Below are 22,740 nucleotides of genomic sequence, written 5' to 3' on the forward strand. Positions count from 1 at the left end.
GCTGTCTTGTCAGACACTGTTCCCCCTCCTCCTAGAACTGAAAAGGACGCAGACAGACCCAAGCCAAACCCCAAGTCTGTTTCTTAGGGCCTTCTGACCTAAGCAGGAGGAAATGCAGTCTTCAAGCCCTCCCTCTCCATTCCTCTTGTGTGGGTGTTGACAGGAAAAAGTGAAAGACTGTATACTCAGTCAGGTAGTTTTAAAGGCACAGACAGTTCCAGCCACACAGCCAAAGGAAACAGGCTGCTCCCAGCCACCTGGTAAGACAGAATGTACGCACACAAATCAACTCTCTGGATCCCCAGGAGCAGGTCCCAAGCATCCACCTGGAGGGTGAGGCCATTGTAGGTGGTCTGGGCATGCACCAAACCTGCGTGCTATATAAAGTACTTTGTGCACTCTAAAGTATGATATGAATTTGAGTTATTGAACTGCAAAACGATCAAAAAGAAAAGTTGCGAAATTTCAAAGAACAAAGCCTAAAGCTAACGAAGAGACAGAAGAAAACACTTCCCTCCACTCTTTTGCAGAGGTGGAAGGGTCCCTGACTGTAAAACATTGACATATACTGCTGGATTTTTTTTTTATGTACAATCAGTTTGCCTGTATTTTCCCTTCTCTCTCTACTTCTTTCTATTTTAAAAACATTCTATGTTGTAAGACATGGCTATCAGGAAGAGCGGAGGAGGGAGAACTGTGGTTCAGATGTTTCAGTCATGACCCGATTTGGGGTTTTCTTGGCAAAGATAGTAGAGTGGTCTGCCATTTCCTTCTCCAGCTCATTTTACAGATGAGAAAACTGAGGCAAACAGGGTTATACAAGGGAAATGTAGCTGAGATAAAAATAAAAGGCATCAATAAAAATTTATTTTAAAAAAACAGAAGTTTGGAAGAGGGGTGATTTTTTTGGAGAAAGAGATAGTAAGTCCTATTTTGCACATTTGGAGTGCCTATGAGATATCCATTTTGAAATGTCTAATAGGCAGCTGATGAGGACAGACTAGATAGAGCTCAGGAGAGTGACCAGGGTTGGATGTAGAGATCTAGGTGTTATCTGCAAGAGATGATAATTGGTCCCTTGGGAACTGATGAGGTCACCAGGAGACATAGAGAATGCCCAGAACAGAGCCTCAAGGATATGTTTAGATTTTAGTGGGGGAAGTATAAAAGATGATCTGGTGATCTTTTCATCCCTTCCAGATTTAAATCTATGATCCTATGATTCCAGGGTCTCTCACGGGCTGTTAAGGGGTGGTATTTCATCCCTTAGGTGTGAAGGTATTATTCCCAAGAAGCAACAGTCACACTTTCCCACAAAACCTTCCTTTGGTAGAATGTTCAGAAGTGAAATATTAAGAGGGAAGCAGCCAACAAAGGAACTGAATTGGGTGCAAATGGTTCCTCTGGGAGCCTGGGGAAGCTTGCTTTGTGTATATTAGCTTGTGCATTGTTTCTCCCATTAGATTACAAGCTCCATGACACTAAGGACCGTCTTTTGCCTCTTTTCAGTATTCTCAATGCTTTGTACAGTACTTGGCATATAATAAGTGCTTAATAAATGTTTATTGAATGAATGGGCCTAGAGTCAGGGAGGTCTGAATTCAAATCTAGCCTCAGATACTTACGTGCTGTATCACCCTGGGCAAGTCACTTAATCACTATTTGTCTCAGTTCCCTCAACTGTAAAATGGGGATTATAACAACTACTTCCTACAGATGTCGGGAGGATCAAAAGAGCAAATGTTTGTAAAGTGCTTAGTATATTGGCACAGAGGAGGAGCTTCATAAAATGCATATTCCTTTCATTAAGCCCTTCTCCCTATCCACCTCCTCCCCTACCCCTAACACATTTTTCCAACTCAAAGCAAAGTAACAGCAGAAAACTCTCTTTCCAAACCTGCTCCCACCCTTATTTCTTCCCTTTTTCATACACGTGCACATTCTGGGCCTTCCAAGGAAATCCCTAGGGCGGCAGGAAACACTCTCACTTTTTTATGTCAATTACACAGTTGCTTTGTAATGAAGGTAAGCAGGTGCCAGGTATTTTGAGGCGAAGCAGCTGTGATTCCTATCCGACCCAGCCTATTGGTTTCAAGTTCATTCGTTTATTCCTTTATTCCACAAGCATTTACTAAGCAGCCATCACACAGGCGGGACTGAGGTGCTGAGACGCTCTGAGTATAAAGGTGAAAAGATATGGAAGCCTTTTCCCAAGATTTTATTGAACTGGAGCTTTCTGGTGACTTGCAGCCTTCACTTCTTAATGCCTTTAGCCTCGGGAGGGTTTGAGCCTGCCATTGCAGCCTCAGTCAAGGAAGATCACTTCTCTTTGCCACCCCCCTCCAAAAAAAAAAAAAGGTGCTCTAACATACTCTTTTACCCTTCCCAGAATGACAAGATGGGTCTCCACAGCAGATAACATAGCAGTATTTGACCATTACTCAGTTAATTGAATTAATGAAGAGAGATAATTCAGATTGGCCTGTCTTTATGGTGATTCAGTCTGATGATCAATTTATAGCCAAATCACATTAATTACAACTATTTAGTAAGGCCAGTCTGAATTAGTCAAAAGATTGAATTTCAGAGTATATGCTTGAAAAAAGTCAAGTTTAATTACTTTCTAGTAACTCAAATTAGATAAACAAAGAGTTGATTTCTGGAGGTCCAGGACTTGACTTTAATAATAATTAGGTAAGAATGACTTGTAATTACCATATCAATATGTGCTTCAAAAGCATTTGAAAATTATTTTCTTAGATAATTTAAGGATTTTTCCTTCAATCTGTTCATTCAGCTTTAGCAAGACTTTTGTTTATTGGTAATATATAAATGGAATTAATGGCCCAGTCTGGATTTTGTGGATTTTCACAAATTACAAAGCCCCCACTAATGAGGATTGAACGTGATCTGATAATTGCTAAATCTACTTTCTTCCGTGCACTATGGTCACATCCAAAATGACAATGCCTATAAAGAACAGCAAATCAACATGGAGCAGTAAAGAGAGCACCAGACTTGGAATCTACAGGTCTGGGTTCAAATTCTAGCTCTGTCCCTTTCCACCAGGGACAAGTTGTTTCATCTCCTTGACCTTATTTTCCTCATGTGTAAAATGAGGGAGTTGGAATAAATGACCTCTCAGTCCCCTTCCAGCTCTAAATGAATGAGTGGAAGATAAATATTTATTAATCACTTGCTTTTCACCAAGCACCAGATTAAATGTATTATATACAACTATGAGTGTGAGACAATCTCTATCCCTAATGAGCTCATGTTCTAATAGGGAGAGACAATCATATAGGGGCCTGGTGGCAAGGGAAGGGTGTATGGCTGTGAAAATGCCAGAGAGGGTGAATGGATCCACAAGGGAGGTAAGTGACATCACGTTTCGAAGATGAATAGTGTGCTGATTTGATTATAGCTTTTAGAGCAAGAGGAGCAGGGTAGATGGTTGGGTTGTAAGGCCAGACGACATATGAAACTTGGTCTGCTGTGGGGTTGGCTAGACATAGCAGGCTATGGTTATTCATTTGCCAACCAGGACAGCATGGCCCCAGGAAGAGAGTTTTAAAGCTGTATTCCTATAATGGAGATTATTTATCCACTTCAGATGGCAAGGATTAATTGAGTTCCATTTTTGCCCCAATCCAACTCTCCCAAACCCTGGTCTTTTGGATCATAGAAGAACTATAATGCACTTAGAGAACTGGCCACATCACTTGCCTCTCCCTTGACCTACTTTTTTAGGAAAACCTTACTTTCCTTTTCCTCTATCTTCCCCTTCAGACAGATGGAAGAAGTACGATCATGTAGGTCAGCTATAAATAAGAAATTTAAGTATGGCAGAACAAGGAAACAAAAATAGGACAGGGGAAAGGGAATCAAAGTGACTGGGCCCAGGTTATTTTTGATTCACTCATTATTGTTGTTAGTCATGACCAACTCTTCATGACCCCATTTGGGGTTTTCTTGGCAAAGATACTGGAATGCCATTTCCTTTTACAGATGAAGAAACTGAGGCAAACATGGTTGAATGACTTGTTCAGGGTCACACAGCTTAGTAAGTGCCTGAAGCTGAATTTGAACTCAGAGCCAGCGCTCTATCTACTGTGCCACCTAGCTGCCCTAGTTCACTCATTACCAGAGGAAAAAAAACTATCCATTTCTTTAATTAGAGTTAATAACAGAAAGACATTAGATAACTCTCAAACTATTAAACCACGCACAAAAAGAAAAAAAAGATCACCTTGTACTTTGGCATGGTGCTTGAATTTGAGCCATTTTAAGGAAGCAAATATATATGCAGGCAAAAATGCTAACAATTTAATCCACTGATGTTTAACTCAGTAGGAAGTCAAAAGCTTGGATTATAGGCCTTTGGGCTCCGAAGCTGATGTTGCTACGCCTTAGTTATGCTTATGTAACACAACCAGTATAAGTGTTGAAGAGTACTTGAGAATATCAGCAAACTCTTCATTATTCAAGCTCCCTTTCCCACTGAATGATGTAACACCCCCTTTCCCCACTGGTGATGTGGCTCATATCCCACTTTGGAAACCATGCAGAACAAGAGGCAGCCCGGAGAATTCTACCAACGAGATGAGCAGGATTACTCCTTGTGGATGAAAGCCATAGGGGACGATGGTTTTTTCTTTGTTTCCCTTCCCAGGAATCAAGACATTAGCCCAACATTTCCTAAATTCTTATTTCTTAAAGCCCAGGTCTTCTGGATATCCCTTCATTCCTCTCTTGGACGTACTCACTGAGGCATCAGAGGTATTGGTGGAGCACGGGAGGAAGGAAGAGTTCCTGGTGAGCACGGACATTGGTAGTTCTCTAGACCATCATCGCAGAGGCGACTGACAGTGTAAGCTCAAAGGACAAGAACTTCTGGCTTCTCTCTTAGGGGTGAAGACATAGGATCACCACTAATATTATAAAAACAAAAAAACCAATACAAATTCTGTGCAGTTGATGAAAGCTTTTAACAGCTGGAAGACCTTTGCCATCTCCTTTGCTATTCCAATTCCATCAGGAATGAGGTTAATCAACCAGGGATCATTGAACTCAGTTGACATGAGGAAGATGAAGTTTTGTGATTGGTCTAAAGCCACATAGCATGTAAGGGGAGTGGCTAAATCTATGTGTCTTGATTCTCACTCCTGGACTTTTAGAGAATACCCTCAAACTGGACAATCCTTGTCAGAATGAGCGCTAGAGGAAAAGAGAAAGCCATCGGCTTAATAGAAGAAATGCGGTGCTGTGGAAAGCATGCTGACTTAAGCAGTCAGAGGATCTGTTCTTGAATCTCAGCCCCACTTTTTACCAGCCTATGTCATCTTGCACAAATTCCTTAATTCTTTGGGCCCCATTTTCTCATTTATAAAATTAAGGGAGAGTGAACCAGATGGCCTTTCTAAAGGTGTCTTCTAGGTCAAAATCTACAATCCCATGAATTTCATTTCTGTGTCAAAGCAAAACTTGATTCAAGTCAAAAGCCATAGAATCAGTGGCTACTTTTTTAAATTTTAAAATAATTACTCCTCCTCCTCCTCCTTCTTCCCTGGCACTGTGCTAAGCATGACAAAGCGGTATTTGACCCATACTCTATTGCATCAAGCATATAATGCAATGCTAAATTATTTTGCGTGAATAAAGAATAGGGTAGTATTTAATAAAGTATGCTTTGTACAGGAAACATTCTTAGAACACATAAAAGGAGAGAAAATAGTCTTCTAGAAAACTGGCAGAACCAAATATCTAAGATAGAGAAACTCAAAATCAAGACTAGTTGAAAAGTTGGGTTGTTAGGAATCTAAATAACAGGTTAATTTTTTTCCCCTTAAAGAAATGAATGAATAACAGGTTTATGGCCAATACCATTTTACAGATGAGTCAGTCTGAAAAACAAAAGATAGCCTGAGCCATCAGATCCAGAAAGCTACAGGAGGTCTTTCAATAAGAAAATGAATCACAAATAAAGTCAGATCTAAACAATTGGGATAGTATCAATTGCTTACAGGTAGGCTGAGCCAATATAATAAAAATGACAATTCTACCAAAATTGATTTACTTATTCAGTGCCATTCCAATGAAACTACCAAAAACTATTATACAGAGCTAGAAAAAAATAATAAAATTAATCTGGAAGTACAAAAGGTCAAGAATATCAAGGGAATTAATGAAAAAAAGGCAAAGGAAGGGGGCGTAGCTATATCAGATTTCAAACTATATTATAAAGCAGTAATGATCAAAACTATCTGGTACTAGATCAGAAAAAGAGTGGTGGATGATGGATCAGTGGACTAGATTAGGTACACAAGACAGAGTAGTAAATGGCCATAGTAATCTACCATTTGATAAACCCAAAGACTCTAGTTTCTGGGATATGAACACACTATTTGAAAAAAACTGTTGGGAAAACTGGAAAACAGTGTGACAGAAACTAATTATACACCTAACATCTCGCACCATGTATTAAGAGGAGATCAAAATGGGTACATGTTTTAGACATAAAAGGTGATACCATAAGCAAATTGGGAGAGCATAGAATAGTTTATCAGTCAGCTCTATGGAGAAGGGGAGAATGGGAGATGGAGCATTACAAATATAAAATGGATAATTTTAATTATATTAAATTTAAAAGTTTTTACACAAACAAAACCAATGCAACCAAGATTAGAAGGAAACATAAAGCTGAGAAATAATTTTTATAGCAAATGCCTTTGATAAAGACCTCATTTCTGAAATATACAGAGAACTGAGTCAAATTTATTAAAATACAAGTTATTCCCCAATTGACAAGTGGTCAAAGGTTAAGAACAGGCAGTTTTCAGATGAAGAAATCAAAAGCTATCTATAGTTCTATGAAAAAATACTCTAAATCATTATTGATTAAAAAATGTAAATTAAAACAACTCTGAGGTACCCCTCACACCTATCAGATTGGCTGATATGACAGAAAAGGAAAATGATAAATGTTGGAGAAGATGTGGGAAAATTGGGATACTAATGCATTGTTGGTGGAGTTATGAATGGAGAGCAATTTAGAACTATGCCAAAAAGGCTATAAAACTGTGCATGCCCTTTGATCCAGAAATACCACTTCTAGGCCTATTTTCCAAAGAGATCATAAAAAAAGAGGAAAGGACCCACATACAAAAATATTTATAGCAACTGTTTTTGTGGTAGCAAAATTTGGAAACTGAAGGGATGCCCATCAATTGGGAAATGGCTGAACAAGTTATGGTACATGAATATAATGGAATACTATTTTTCTATAAGAAATTATGAGCAGGCAGATCTCAGAAAGACCTAGAAAGAAATACATAACCTAATGCAAAGTGAAATGAGCAGAACCAGGGGAACATTATACACAGTAACAGCAATACTGTGTGCTTATCAGCTTTGAGAGACTTGGATCTTCTGAGCAAGGCAATGATCTAAGACAGTTCCAAAAGACTCATGATGGAAAGTGCCATCCATGTCCAGAGAAAGAACTATGGAGTCTGAATGCAGATCAAAGCATGCTAGTTTTACTTTTTTTTTTGCTTTTCCTATTTAAAATTCTTACCTTTTTAGGGAGTAGGAAGAGAGAGAGGGAGAAAACTCAGAACTCAGAAATTTTTTAAATGAATGTTAAAAATTGTCTTTACATGTAATTGGGGAAATACATTATTTTATACTATAAAAATAAAAAAATAGTGAATGAAATGTGAGAAGAAAGTTATACTCAGATATAATGGTTCTTTTCTAGCCTATACCAGTGATGTGGGAATTGGAAGAAAGCTTTCATGGAGGAAAGTAAAATGAAATTGAATAGAGATAAATCTAAAGTCCCATATGTGGATTCCAAAAAACAATTTCACAAGTCCAAATTGTCTAGACAATAGTACATGTGAAAAAGATTTGGGAGACCAACCTCAATTCCAGATGATCCATGAGGAAGCATTCTAGCCACCTTCTGACAGAGAGGTGGGGACTTGGAGATTAAGATACATTGTTTGGACATAGACAATGTGGGTTATTTGTTTTGACTGCATATTTGTTACAAATGTTTTGTTTTTATCTTTTTTTTTCCAGTAAGGGAAGTGGGAGGGAAAGAAAACACATTTTTGTCAATTAAAACAAAATTTAAAAGAAATAAGATCTGAGAGTTACTATGGACTAAAACCGCAGTTTTAGAGCCAATAGTAGTGTAACATGGCAGTGCCAAAAGCTAACGTGCTTAGGCCACATTAAAAGAGGCATCATGCCCTGGACAAAGAAGGTGATAATTCCATTACAGTCTTCCCTGGTCAGATCATAGCTTGAATATTCTGTTTCGTTTTTGCCACCACATTTAGGAAGGATATTAATAAGGGGTGCATACACTGACAGGAGATTAGGATTAAGAAGACATTGGTGATAATGTCATATTAAGTTTGGTTGAAGGAATTGGGGTAGGGAGGGATAATTGGCCTGGAGAAGACTTTGGTATTATGGGAAAGAGATTAGAACTGTATTTTGCTCAAAGGAAGACAACTAGGAGCAAAGAGGAAGGGGCAGAAAGAGAGACTAAGCCATAGTAAAAGAAAATTGCTAACAATTAGATTATTCCATAGTAGAATGGGCAGTTTCTCCATCTTCAAACAAAGCTTGGGTTGACCATTGGCTTTGGGATGTTGTTTGGAGAGAGGACTCCCATTCAGTTAGGGATGTGTCAAGAGCACCAGTGAGAGCTTTTTGAGTCAGGTGAAGTTGCGTTTCTCAACCTCTTCTCCGTGTAAATAAATACAAACCCTGGGAGAAATTAGAAGAGCTGCTGAACTTTGAGAATTCAACTCAATTCAGTTCAACAAATATTTGTCTAATGCTTACTTTGTGGAAGGAGAGACAATTCAATCGCCTTTGCTGAATCATCATCCATGTCCCGTCCCATAAACCTGGGAGTCCTACAAGGTTCTGTCCTTGATCCTCTGTTTTCCTTACAGTCTTTTATTTGGTGATCTCCTCTCTTAAGGGCTCAGTGATCATTTCTATACAGATGACTCCTAGACCACATTTTCAGACCTAGTGCTCTCCTGGGCTCCTTTCACACAATGTCAAATGTCTGCTAGAAACCTCCAGCTAGATATCCCATACACATCTTAAACTCAACATTTCCAAAATGGCACTTTCTGTAACCCAGAACCTACTCCTCTTCCAAACTTCCCTGTTTCCACCATCCTGAACGCAGGCTCAAATCATCAAGGTCATCATTGACTCTTTTCTCTCCCTTATCTTCATCCATCTCCTGAATTTTTTTTTAAAAAAGTTTTATCGATGTATTTTGTTTTTAAATATTTAACATGTATTTCATGAGAAGTCTCTTGTAACACAATAGAACAGTGAAGTAAACTAATAGTACAATGACCTCATCTAAAAGTACATGAAATATTTCACATCACTCGTACCCTCTCCCCACCTCTTTAATTAAAAAAAAATGACAAATTAGTTAACCTTCCTCCTGCTTTCCAGTCCACAGGAGGAAAGAAAAGAAAATCAAATTTCTTGTATGAAAAATACATAGTCAAGCAAATTCTCTCATTGGTTGGATATAAGAATAGATGTCTCATTCTGCACCCTAAATCCATCACCTCTCAGCCATGTTTCATCATTGGTCCTCTGGAATCATGAATGGTTATTTTATGAATTGTCATCTTTATAGTTTTCAAATGTGTTCATTTTTATAGTGTTGTTTTCACTGTGTCCCCTGGTTCTGTTTATTTCATTCTTTATCAGCTTATTAAAGCCCTCAAAATTGTTCATTTCTATAGTACTGAGTTTATAAAATAGACTTTTCTTCTGGTCCTGCTCACTTCATGCTGAATTAGTTCATGTACATCTTCTTGTGTCGCTTTAAAATAACCTATTTCCTCATTTCTTACAGCACCATAGTACTCCATCACAACCTCCACCCCGACATATGTAGTCAGTTACCAGTTTTCTCCATCCACTACATCACTTTTGTCTGTCTGTTCTCCACTTGCACAGTCACCACCTTATTCAGACTTTCCTCATCTCTCATCCAGAACCTTCTAAGTGGACTCTCGGCTTCCCATCTCTTCGCTCTCTACATAGCTACCAAAAGGTTCCTAAAAGTACAAGTCTGAATGTGTCATTTTTCTGCTCAAAACCCTGTGACTGCTATTGTTTCCAGGATCAAACACAAACACAAGCTCAGTTTGGCACTTGAAGCCCTTCCCAGTCTGACTTCAGCTTACCTTTCCAGGATTACTACAGAGTTCCCCCCTTTATATACTCAATATTTCAGTCAAACTGACTCCCTTGTTGTTCCCCAAACTCAGCATTACACCTCTAATCTCATAGTCTTTATATGGGCTGTCTGTCTCTCATGACTGGAACTCCCATGATTCTTTCATTTCTGCATCTTAGAACCAGCTTCCTTCAATGATTAATTTATGGAAGCCACTTCTTATGGGGAGCCCTTCCCAATCTCCTCTGTTGATAGCATACCCATTCTACAGATATGGGAACTGAGGTTTTCAGAGGTTCCAACTGGGTTATGGGCACACTGCTAACAAGTATTGGAGGGGACGATTTGGACCTAAGTCTCCTAATTCCAGGTCTATCACTTGAGCTCAGAGAATCATGCATAGCCTTAGAGCTGAAAGGAACCTTCAAAGTTGTCTCGTTCAACCCCTACATTTTACAGATGAGGATATTTAGGCAAGTAGCAGTTATATGATTTGGCCAGGGTCACGCACCCAATAAATATCTAAGATCAGATTGAACACAGGTCTTCTGATTCCAAATCCATTCATCTTTCTACTGAACCACCTCTTCATCTGTCTGCTTTTCCCTCCCTTTCAGACCCAACAAAGATTCTAATCCCACCATGAAGTCTCCTTTGGCATTCCCATGGAGCATAATCTTTTTCCTCAAATGTATGATAGCGTGTGCCTGGCCCTTTCATTTGCACTGATATCAATCTCCTCTTTATCTGTTGTTGTTGTGTGCATCTTTTCTCTGTTAGCTTGAACATTCTTGGGGAGCAGGGGCTGCTCCATGTCTGCCTTTGTATCTCCCCCAGTGTCTGCCACACCCAATGCTTTGAACGTAGTAGGCACTTGGTAAATATTTATTAAATTCATGACTGAAATGTGGCCACACAAAACACTGACATCCATCATTTATGTGACCCGGTCTTTGACATGGCCCTTTGACATCAATCAAATTGCCATTTATAAGGTTGAAATTCAATTGCTGAAGCCAGATTTAAGACTTTTATGATTTATACAATCATTCCTTTCATGGACAACTTAGTCCCATTTTTCCATTGAGTTCTACTACAAAGAAGCCCCTTGCCTGCTAGTGAGTTGGATGATATTAGCAGGGGTTTTAATTAAGCACAGATCTATGACCTGAAAACAAAATTATTCTATTGTTTGTTGTATATCCACTTAACGACAAATCTAAACAATGAAAACCAGGGTTCTTAAGAAGAAAAATTAAAAGCAGAAGGGAGCTCCGTGGACCCTGTGATGGAGCCAAGATCAGGCCAGAGAAAATCTGGCAGGGTCCATCCTCTCCTTCGCCACTGTTTTAATCATCTGTTTGCAAATATCTTCAAATGCTCAGCAAACACTATCGTGTTCCTTCTCATGTGAAACATGCTACTCCCTGGAACCAACTCTGATGGAACAGGGAGAAGAAAGTCACAGACAAGGTAGCTTTGGATGAAAACAGACCCCAGAAAGAGGAGATGTAAGCTCTTGGGTGGCTGGGTCACACTGGGATAGAAAAGAGCCTATATCACTGGTTCTTTTCTACTATTGGTCACAAGGTCAATTGTGTTGACTGCCTTCCCCCTCCCCTCCCCCCAAATGCATGAAGTTTTAGTAAAAGCAGTTTCACTGGATTGGCAAATTTGTTATTCATATCAAATATTCAATGTTTTGGAGGAAAATGTTGCACTGAAGAAACTCGTAATCACAAGAAGTATTTTTCAGGAATTTCCAGATAAAAACATTTTGTGTTGGAGAAGATATGGGAAAACTGGAACATTAATGCATTGTTGGTGGAGTTGTGAACTAATCAAACCATTCTGGAGAGCAATCTGGAACTATGCACAAAGGGCTATAAAACTGTGCAAACCCTTTGATCCAGAAATACTACTTCTAGGTCTGTATCCCTAAGAGATCATAAAAACAAGAAAAGGACCCACATGTACAAAAATATTTATGGTAGCTCTTTTCGTGGTGGCCAAGGACTGGAAATTGAGGGGATGTCCATCAACTGGGGAATGGCTGAACAAGTTACGGTATGTGAATGGAATGGAATACTACTATTGTTCCATAAGAAATAATGAGCAGGTAGATTTCAGAAAAATCTGGAAAGACTTACATGAACTGATGCTGAGTGAAGTGAGCAGAACCAGAACATTGTACATAGCAACAGCACATTGTTCAATGACCAACTGGGTAGACTTATCTCTGCTTAGGAATGTAAGGATCTAAGACAACTCCAAATGACTCATAATGGAAAATGCTATCCATATCCAAAAAAAGAACTGTGGAATCTAAATGCAGATTGAAGCATACTATTTGCTCTTTCTCTTTTTTTGGTTTTTTTTCCTTCTTTCTCATGGTTTCTCTCATTGGTTCTAATTCTTCTTTACCACATGACTAATGTGAAAATATGTTTAATATGAATGTATATACAAAGCCTGTATCAGACTGCATGCTGTCTTAGGGTGCGGGGAGGGGAGGGATGGAGAAAAAATTTGGAACTCAAAGTCTTATGGAAATAATGGTGAAAACTAAAAATTAATTAATTAATAAAATATTTTGAATGGAGACACTATTAGGTACATGGACACCACAGTTTTTTTTGTTGTTTTTGTTTTTATAAAAATCACTGATGAGAGAGGGCAAGAGGATTGATATGATGACTATTTGAAAGATGTGGGGATGTTTTTCTAGAGAAGAGTTGGATGGGGGGACTCCAAGTATTTAAAGGGCTGTGTCATGGAAAAGGTATTCATTTTGTTCTCTCTAACCCCAGAAGGGAGAGCTAAGAACAACAGATGAAGGTTATTAACAGGATATCTTGGATTTGATGTAAGAAAAAGCTTCCTAACAATTAAAGATGCCCATCTGTAGAATGGACTGCCTTGGGAAATAGTGGGTTCCCTTCTAGTCAGTCAAAAAGCATTGATTATGCACTTGCTATGGGCCATGCACTGAGCTTAATTACAAGGAGGAGCTCTCAACTGAATGGCGGGAATCCCTTTCTGGTATGGGTTAGACTGGAAGGTTGCTGAGAGCAACCTAAATTCTAAGTCTATGAAAACCACTATTATCTGGATTTGGTGTTTCAGTCATGGTGCATATAGTAGTTGCTCCTAGGAGTTGCAGAAAGCAGCTCACTCTATCTTTTTCTGTGCTCAATAGGGCCACAGCACTGGACCGGTACAGTTTAGAGAAATCTGGGTTCACCCACATCCTGAATGCTGCCCACGGCCGATGGAATGTGGACACGGGCCCAGAGTACTACAGAGACATGGCCATCGAATACCATGGAGTGGAAGCTGACGATCTCCCCACCTTCAACCTGAGCGAGTTCTTTTATTCAGCTGCAGAGTTCATCGATACTGCTCTCCAAAGTGATAGGAGTAAGGAGAAGGGGCATGGGCCGGTCTGCATGTACCATTTTCTAATGAGCTGTCAGCTCTCAAAGTACACTGAGCACCACGGTAGGAAAACACCACAGGCAGGGAAGGCTGAGGCTGCTGTATTACCAAACTGCATGAGAAGGTATCTGTAAACAAGGAATGACTGTGCAGGGCATAGATCGGGTGATAAAGTTGCAAACATGGCAGCCACTGGTGGGGAACTGTGGGACAGAGAATGAGATGCTGTTTATCTATACCTGATAAATAGCAGACTTAACTCAGAACATAAGGCTCTGCCCCAGCCATCTCCCAGACACCAGGAGCTTGTGAGCACTGGCAGAAAAGTGCTGGAAACATTCATGTCTTTTTAAGTTTCCAGCCTGATGACTGAAATTTGTTATTCACTGACCTCCTAGCAGGAGGGCTCCTCTCCAGAGTTTTAAGAGCAGTTGTATAATTGACAAAATCTGGACCCAAGGCAACTGGCAGGCGGTTACTACTGGTGTGGGGAAAAACCAATAGGTGGCCTAAGAAGGAACCAGTGGAGAACCTTAAGGTTTTTCTGCTTTCAAACCTTCTGTACCTAGAGGGTCCCTTCCAAAGTTCTAGTCTCATTTCTATCCCTAACCAGCTCAAATTGTAGAAGGCAGCCAGTGACCCTGCCTTCTTCCAAGACAGACTGAATGTTATGGCTTTTTTTTCCTTAAAGATGTTGTGTTTTGAGCCACTAACACTCAAGTTCCCAAATCGATCAACTGATCAATCAGAAAACATTGATTAAGCATTTACTATGTATCAGGCATTGTGCTAAGCACTGAGGGTATAAAGAAAATATAAAAATTGTCCTTGTTCTCAGAGATTTTACGTTCTAATGGGGGAACATGACAGGTACATGGATTGACATGTCCATGATAAATACAGAGTAGATGGAAAGTGGCCTAAGAGGGGGAAGCACTAACAAATGGAGGCAGCAGAGGAGGGGGAAGAGGGACTAGGAAAGGTTTCCTGTGGAAGATGGTGCTTGAGCTGTCTTGGAGGAAGCCAGAGATTCTAAGAGGAAGAGATTGGGGAAGAGAATGTTCCTGGCATAGGGGACAGGAAAAGCAAAGGCACGGTCATGGGAGATGAAGCATTATGTATGATCCAAGTGGACCAGGATAACAGGACTATGGGGTGTGTAAAGGTGAGCGACTTATTAAAAGACAAGAAGGGGCCAGGCTGCCAAGATCTTCAAATAGAGGAGTTTTTATTTGATCCTCAAAGGAATAGAGAGTCATTGGAGTTTTTTAAGAGCAGGAGAAGGGGGATATGATCAAATTTATGTATTAGGAAAATCATTTTGATAGCAGTGTGAAGATGGCTTGAAGAGAAGAGACTCAAGGCAGGGAGTTCAAACAGGAGGCTGCTGAAATTGTCCAGGCATCAGGCAATCCACACAGCATTATGGCTGTGTCTGTGGAGAGAAGGGAACATTTAAAAAATATTTATTTGTTACATTTTGTGTTCTGGACTGTCTCCCTCCTTCTGTCCCTCCCAAATCTGCACTAGAGAGGGCCAACATTTGACACAGATACATATGAGAAACTAAATAAAACACTCTTGCACATATCAGCTCTTTTCCTGGAGGTAGACAGCATCTTCCTTCATGGGTCCTTTGTAATTGATTTGCATATTCATCTTGCTTAGAACAGTTTAGTTATTCAGTTAGTCTTCAAACATTACTGTATACAACCTTCTCTTGGTCCTGTTCATTTCACTCTTCATTATTTCAATCAAGTCTTTCCGTGTTTTTCTAAAATCAACCAGCTCATCATTTCTTCCAACATAATAGCATTCCATTGCAATCATATGTCACAACTTGTTCGGTCATTCTCCGATTGATGGGCATCCCCTCAATTTCCAGTTCTTTGCCACCACAAAGAGAGCTGCCATAAATATTTTAGAACATACACGTTCTTTTCCTTTTTCCCTGACCACTTTGGGAAACAGACCTCATAGGTCAAAGAGTATGTACATAGTTTTATAACCTTTTGGGCATAATTCCAGTTTGCTCTCCAAATGGTTGGTCCAGTTCATAGTTCCATCAACAGTGAATTAGAGTTCCCATTTTTCTACATTCCTTCCAATACTTGTCATTTCCTCCTTCAATCATTTTAACCAGTCTGATAGGTGTGAGATGGTATCTCAAAGATGTTTTAATTTGTATTTCTCTAATCAATAATGGCTTAGAGCATTTTTCATATGATTAAATATAGCTTTGATCTCTTCTTCCAAAAATCATTCATTCATAACCCTTGGCCATTTATCAATTGGGGTTGATGCATATTCTTATAAATTTGACAAAGCTCTCTCTATATTTGAGATATGAGGCCTTTATCTGAGAAAGTGTCTATAAATATTTTTTTCCCCAAGATCCGGCAAATGGTTAGAAATGTGGAATAAATGGGAATAAATGGTGAAAGATGACATCAAGATTGCAAACATTTGTGAAATTTTGAAGGAGGGGTAGCTTTGAGGATAAAGACGTGTTCTATTTTGGACATGTTGAGTTTGAGATGTTTATGGAATAGTCATTTGAAAATGCTAGTGTCAGCTGTCAGTGACATGAGACTGAAGCTCAGGGGAGACTAGGGAAGGATAAATAGATGTGGGCATCATCTACATGGAGGTGATAATTGAACCCATGGAAGCTGATGGTTTACCAAATGAGATGGGAAAAGAAGGCCTAGGATAGATCCTTGGGGACACCCACAATTGGCGGGCACACCATGAATGAAGACCCAGCAAAGGAGACAAGAAGGAGTGGTCCAGCAGGTAGGAGGGCAACACAGAACAGACTCATGAAAAGTCAGAGAAGAGAAAATGAGTATGGAGGGGGAGAGAGGGTGTTCATTGGTGCCAAATGTTGCAGAGACATTAAGAGAGAGATAAGGACTAAGAAAAAGCTGTCAGATTTTGCAGTTAAGAGAGCACTGGTAACTTTGGAGAGCAGTTTCAGTTGGATAATGAGGTTAGAAGCCAGAGTGTTCAGAAAAGACTGGAAAGAGGTCCTGGGCACAGACAGCTTTTCCAAGGAAGTTGACTGAAAAGGGGAGTGAATTACAGGATGATATTTGGTGCACATGATGAGATCTAGTGAAGATTTCTTCACCATGATGACAGTCCTTTTAAATCACAGGTTTGGAAGTTGATCACAAATGATGCTTTATAGGCAAAGGTCTCTGGGTGTCTGTGAGAGAGAGAGCCACGAAAGAAATGGTGGCACTTCTTTGTGTTTCCAGTGGTTGAGGGCATGGTGGGTTTGTTGATACCTCTATAAGCAGAGTTCAGACTTTTATTCACTTGCCTCCACCAGTTAGTCCCAATGGCCACATCTCTTGGTAGGGATGTCACATAATTGAGAGTCTCCAGTTACTAAACCTGCTCATTTCTGCACAGAAACTGGAAACAGCTCTGGAGGCAGCCTGAGAACCCTCATGGCTGGATCCAAGTTGGGAAACCTGTGACATAGAGTAGCTAGGGCTCTCATGTAAAGTGAGTGTGAGGCTCCCCAATCACAAAGGAAACCCAAATGGTACCGACATTAGTGTTGGGCAAACTCATACCCCATTTGCCACCTTTTCAGTAGCATGATGAAAATACCATAGAAAAATAAAATGTTAGTACTGCTTTAGACATTGCTAACTGTAGACTACTCCTTTAATTAAACATGAGTGAGAGCTTTGGGTGCCTTGGCAGAATCAGAAATCTCAGAGGCTAAGAAATTTAAGTAGAATAGGGGTTCTTGAGCTTTTTTGTATGTATCCTGGTCCCCTTTGGTAGTGTTCAGTGAAGTCTGAAGTTCAGTGAAGTCTCCTACAGTTGACAGAGGGTCTGGAGTCAGGAAGATCTGAGTTCAAATCAAATCCTCAGAAAATTACTGGTCATGTGACCCTGGACGAGTCACTTCACCTCTGTCTGCCTCAGTTTCCTCAACTGTAAAATAGGGATCATAATGGCACCTACCCTGCAAGGTTGTTGGGAGGTTCAACTGAGATACTTTTTGTAACATGCTAATTAGTCCAATGTTTGGCACATAGCAAATGCTTCATAAATGCTTCCCTTTCTCTCCTCTCTCTTATCAGACTAATGTTTTTAAATACATCAAATAAAATACAGAGGATTACAAAGGAAAGCAGCTGTTTAGAAATAAATCAAAATATGTTAAAAACAAGCTTGTTGGATGCCAGGTTAAGTGGCTGGCACATCACCATGGGTGATTCTCCTTGAGAGCAGCTGGAGGGAAATTTCTCACTTGGAAAAGCTATGATAACATCAATAATTCCTAACTGTAGAGTGTTTTACGGTTTGCAAAGCACTTCCACGACACAATCACCCAGAGAGGTGAGTGGTTCAAGTGCCATTTCCCAGATTTTACTGATGAGAGTTTCAAATGATTTGTTCAGAGCCACAGAGACAGGCAGGATTTGAACCAGGAGTCTTTGGACTCCAACCCTATGTTGCTCAAAAAACGTCTGATTCCTGGACTTTTTAAAAGTGTGTTCAGATGCTGTTAGCATGTATAATGTGGTGACATGTTTGTTAGTACACACACATTTTTAAAGAGCTAACTTCTGTTTGTTCACTGAACCTATGGCTTCATTGGGTATAGAACACTCTCAATGAAGAAATTCCCTCTACACCCATTCTGCAATTTATAGTCTGAGAGAATGGTCCAGGATGTGGAGAGAGCCAATGACTTCGGCCAGGGTCACACAGCCTGTATGTTTGGGAGGAAGGACTGGAAACCAAGGTTTCTTGACTATGAGACCAGCTCCCTAAACTCTATACCATGTAATCTCGAATGTCAAATATGACATTAGTCATTAGAAGAAGTAAAAATGAAAAGGGAATTAAAAGTATTACAAGCCTCTGTAAAGGAAAAAAAAATTGTAATTTTCACTAAACTCACATCATACCCGCCTAGTACCCATGGGAGAACAGGCCCACCTTAAAGGTCATTTGCATGTAGAAAGAGAATTAGCATATCCACAGACTACATCCTATGGCATCTCAGGATAAAGCTGCTGCTACTCAGTATCATCAGACTTACAAGAGGAAAGATGTGTCTTATCTGCATTCCACTGACTTGCAGGAGCACAAAGGGGAGATTGCTGCAGGCATCCACAATGTAGAAGGAGGAGAGTGGAAGGATGTATGCAGGTCAGATCAGGCATATGGTACAGGGTGGAATAGGCAATTAGATCTGTCTGCTGGGAAACAGAGAGAAAGGCTTAATGATCTTGCTGGTTCAAGGTCAGCATGATTTCTTTGCTCTTGGTGCCTGCAAATTAGTACCCTCTGTAGCTACCTGTTTTTATTTACTCCTTGGTACTGTCTGCTAAATATACTCTTGTGATGTAGTCAGGGTCATAAGAGCATCCTGCTCATCAGCTCTAGGTTGAGTTACATGGAGGCCCAATTACAGCTCCCTTGGCCTGGGATCTTTCACCATTTATTAATATTCTCTTGATGTAACAAGTGTTGATGGACAATATGTCCAAAAGGCAAGACATTTTTCTCCCTCCTAGACTTCTGTATGTTTTGCTGCTGCCCCTTTTCCTTCAAGCCTCTGTATTGTTCCTCATCTGCCTGCCTTGCCCACATTCTCTTTGAAATGCACATGCAGTTGTGCTAACTTATTTTTGGAATCCTCGTAAGCATGTATAGAATGTCTCGGTCATATCACTTTAGCCCAGCAGTGTCAGAATGCCCTGACTGACATGATGGCCAGGTCACATTACTTCAGACTGAGTAGCTCCTGGATTCGGAATGCCCAGAATGATGTATCCAAGTCCTATGATGTCCATCCTAACAATGCATGCTCAGTATATCTGGACTGGCTAACTGTCCCAGATAACAAAAATCACTTAGGAGAATCACTGATTGTTAGAGTCACAAGGGAATGGGAAATTCATTTAGTTCAACACTCTTCATTTGATGAACAAGAAACTGAAACCCAAGGAAATGAAGTGACGTGATCCAGGTCACACAGAGAATGAGATGTAGAGACTTAGCTAGAACCCAGGCCACTAATGCACAGATCTTTTCCCCATGACATCTCCCCTGTTGGAAATATGAGTCTTTAGATTGAGCCCAATGCTGTAGCTTTTCAAGAGTTTTCTTTTTTTTGTCATCCAACGTATTGGCATCTCTTCTTAGGTCTGTGCCACTTGAAAATCTGATAAGAATGCCATCTCTGTTTTTAAGTCACTGATAAAAATATTAAATCACCAAGCATAGATTCTTGCAGTAGTCCTCTGAAGATCCCTCTCAAGTTGGTCTTTTTCTAAGTTTCTTTTTAGTATACAGAAATGAAGATGAGGCAGAGGCTTTTCATTTTACAAAAGTAAAGAAATTCACCATAAATCTTAGTCCTAAAGCAAAATGTTTCATTTAGATTGATCATAGCAATTCTAAAAGGTTTAGTATCTTACCCAAGGCCGTCTGGTAACTAAATGTCTGATCAATTAGGTGCTCTTTGGGAGAAAAAAGGGAAATCATTACCAAAACCTAATTAGGGGTGAAGTAGGCAACCCCTGGAAGGGGCTTTAGAAATCAGGGATGTTTGTAGAGTGGTTGTCAGCTTACAAAGAGCTTTACCCTACATGATCTCTTTGGATCCTTACAACAGCCTAGTAAAGAAAAGATCTTAGAATTCATGACTGGCACTGAAATCCGGGTCTTGATCCTCTCAGTTCAGGACTGTTTCTACTACATTATGCTGCTTCTAACTGACCAATAAAAGGGAAGTGTGGGGGCAGGGGGGAAGAGTGTGAAAGAGATATTCCCTAGGCCTAATCCAAAAAAGTACTTGGACCTTGGGCCAAATCCCCAACTGTCTCTGAGGAGACAGGCCCTTTGTTCCCAGGAGATCACCACAGCAAACAGCAGAGGGTAGTATTAATACCCTTCTCTCCAAAATAAAGTTCAGCTCCAGGGTCCAATGTTTAACTTTTTCTTATTCCTCTCCTCCCTGCGGATCCCCCGACCACTCTTTCCTATGCTAAGAGCTCTTGTTAGCTGAGTAGATGGCTAAATGAACTGCAGTTTTCATCTGTTTCAAATACTGGGTCATGACTAAAAGAATTACCCTTTTTTTTTTTTTTTTTTCATGAGAGGAAGAGGCACTCTAGCTATGCGAGGCCCCTGAAGTAATCTAGGGGATTAAGAGGGAAACTGAAGAGATTCATCCTTGGAGTTGAGGACTTGTCAGTTACCCAGCTCTGAGGTCCATACTGAGAACTAGACTCTAGAGATTCTGCTCCTGTTCCCCCATTTCCCTAGATCATGGAGTTATTGGCTAGGAATAATCTTGTCTCCTGCCTGAGCAAAGAAACACCCAGAATAAAAGCAGAAAACAGATTTGGCTGGGTTGATAACGGGATAAGAAACTGACCACTTTGCCTTGGCAGAAGCTGGTTAGCTTGAGGGGCTAATGTAAGGCATGGGAAGGGGAATTCTCCAAAGGTAACCAGACAGCTCATGGGCTGGGTACAGGAAGGTTCTGCTGGATGAATGCCAAATACATACACCAAAGCGTTTATATCTATATAGATTTGTCCACATACCTATAGATATATGCACACACACCACACACATATACACAAGTATTTATAAGTCAATGACCACCCATTCCTAATATAGGACCATGTTCAAGTAAATGTTTAATAATTAGTTCTTCAAAAAAAAAAAAGTATGCATGACACACTTTAAAATTTAACCTGCTTCATTAACTGTGTTTGTTCTCCATTGCTTTCTTAAATCTAGACAATCAACAAAACAATCAAGCTCTGATTTATAGTATTTGCTCATTTCTGAAGTATAAATGCTCACAAGGAAAATGTAACCATCTTCTCTGGTGAGCTAGTCAGAGATAGCCCTGGCGCACTATTGAAGAGGTCTGAATCTGCATGAGAATGGTAGACTTCATTATGTCCACCACCACCTACCATTTTGCAAATGAAAAAATTGAGTCTGGAAGGTTAAGTGACTTTCCCAAGGTCTCGAGCTAATTAAGCATCAGAAATGTAATTCGAATCCAACTCTTCTGCCCTTAAAGCAGCCACACTTGGCACAGTACTTGGCACCATAGTGAGCACTTTTTAAAAGTTAATTGATTGAATTGTTTTGCCAGGGTTAGTCACAGATTTGTGCTGGTCAATCGTATTCTTTGCCCAGTTCTCTGCAGAATTATAGAGAACTGTAAGGGACCTTGGGGATGCTCTAGCTTAACATCTCCGTTTAACAGGTGAGGAAATAGATTCAGAGAGATGAGGTAATTTGTCCAAGGTCACACTGCTAGCTTTCTAGCTAGGAGTTGGACCCAGAACTCAGGTTTCCCAGTTTCTGATAGACGACTTTCTGTGACATCCCAGCTCTTTTGAAATTGACACTTGTGACCCTCAGCCAAGGTGAAGGTTGGTCCATGGTCAGGAAGAAGCTAGAGTAAATTCCATTGCAGAGCTTGGGATCCCTCACATAGCTAATCACCAGAACTAAAGAAGGGTTGCCCAGTGAGGGATGGAGGTGGGAAGCTTCTCCTCACACTTAGTTGCTGAAATTCATCCAGAAATTGTGGAAATAGGTGAGGAAGATCACGCCTGGACCATTCATTTCACCCTGTCCCATTCTGTAAACAGGATGCTGATGTCAGTGACTGTCAAGAGACTAAAGAGTCCTTGGCGAGAGCCGATGGATTCAGAATTAGGAGAATCTGGGTTCAAATCCCACCTGATTTACTAGCTGTATCCACTGGCAAGTCACTGAGCCTGTTGGAGTCCCAGTTTCTCTTCCATAAAAAATGAAGATTATAATGCCTCCAGTCAGTCTCTGACTCATAGTCTGATTATGGAGTTCAAAGGAGTAAATCAACATCAAGTGCTTTGTAAAGCTAAAAGCCTAATAAAGGTCAGCTACTATTATCAATAACAACAATAGTGTTGCTAGCATTTGGCATTTAAAGTTCTTGCAAACCGACCCTATCCTACCATTCCAGGATTATTACACATTACTCCCCTTCATACACTCTACAGTCAGTC

At 40.1% G+C, this 22,740-nt stretch overlaps 1 protein-coding gene across 1 annotated transcript in view; it reads left to right on the forward strand.

Moving 5' to 3' along the window:
* The window catches only part of LOC140517143 (dual specificity phosphatase 29), a 47,422-nt gene that overhangs the window by 22,743 nt on the left and 1,939 nt on the right, over positions 1–22,740 (forward strand). Inside the window, exon 4 of the mRNA XM_072628095.1 lies at positions 13,440–13,660. Coding sequence (XP_072484196.1) covers positions 13,440–13,660 — 221 coding nt within the window. The remainder of the gene's footprint in view (positions 1–13,439; positions 13,661–22,740) is intronic.

This window comes from Notamacropus eugenii, chromosome 1 (genome assembly GCF_028372415.1).
Source record: "Notamacropus eugenii isolate mMacEug1 chromosome 1, mMacEug1.pri_v2, whole genome shotgun sequence".
In the NCBI taxonomy this organism is placed as follows: domain Eukaryota; kingdom Metazoa; phylum Chordata; class Mammalia; order Diprotodontia; family Macropodidae; genus Notamacropus; species Notamacropus eugenii.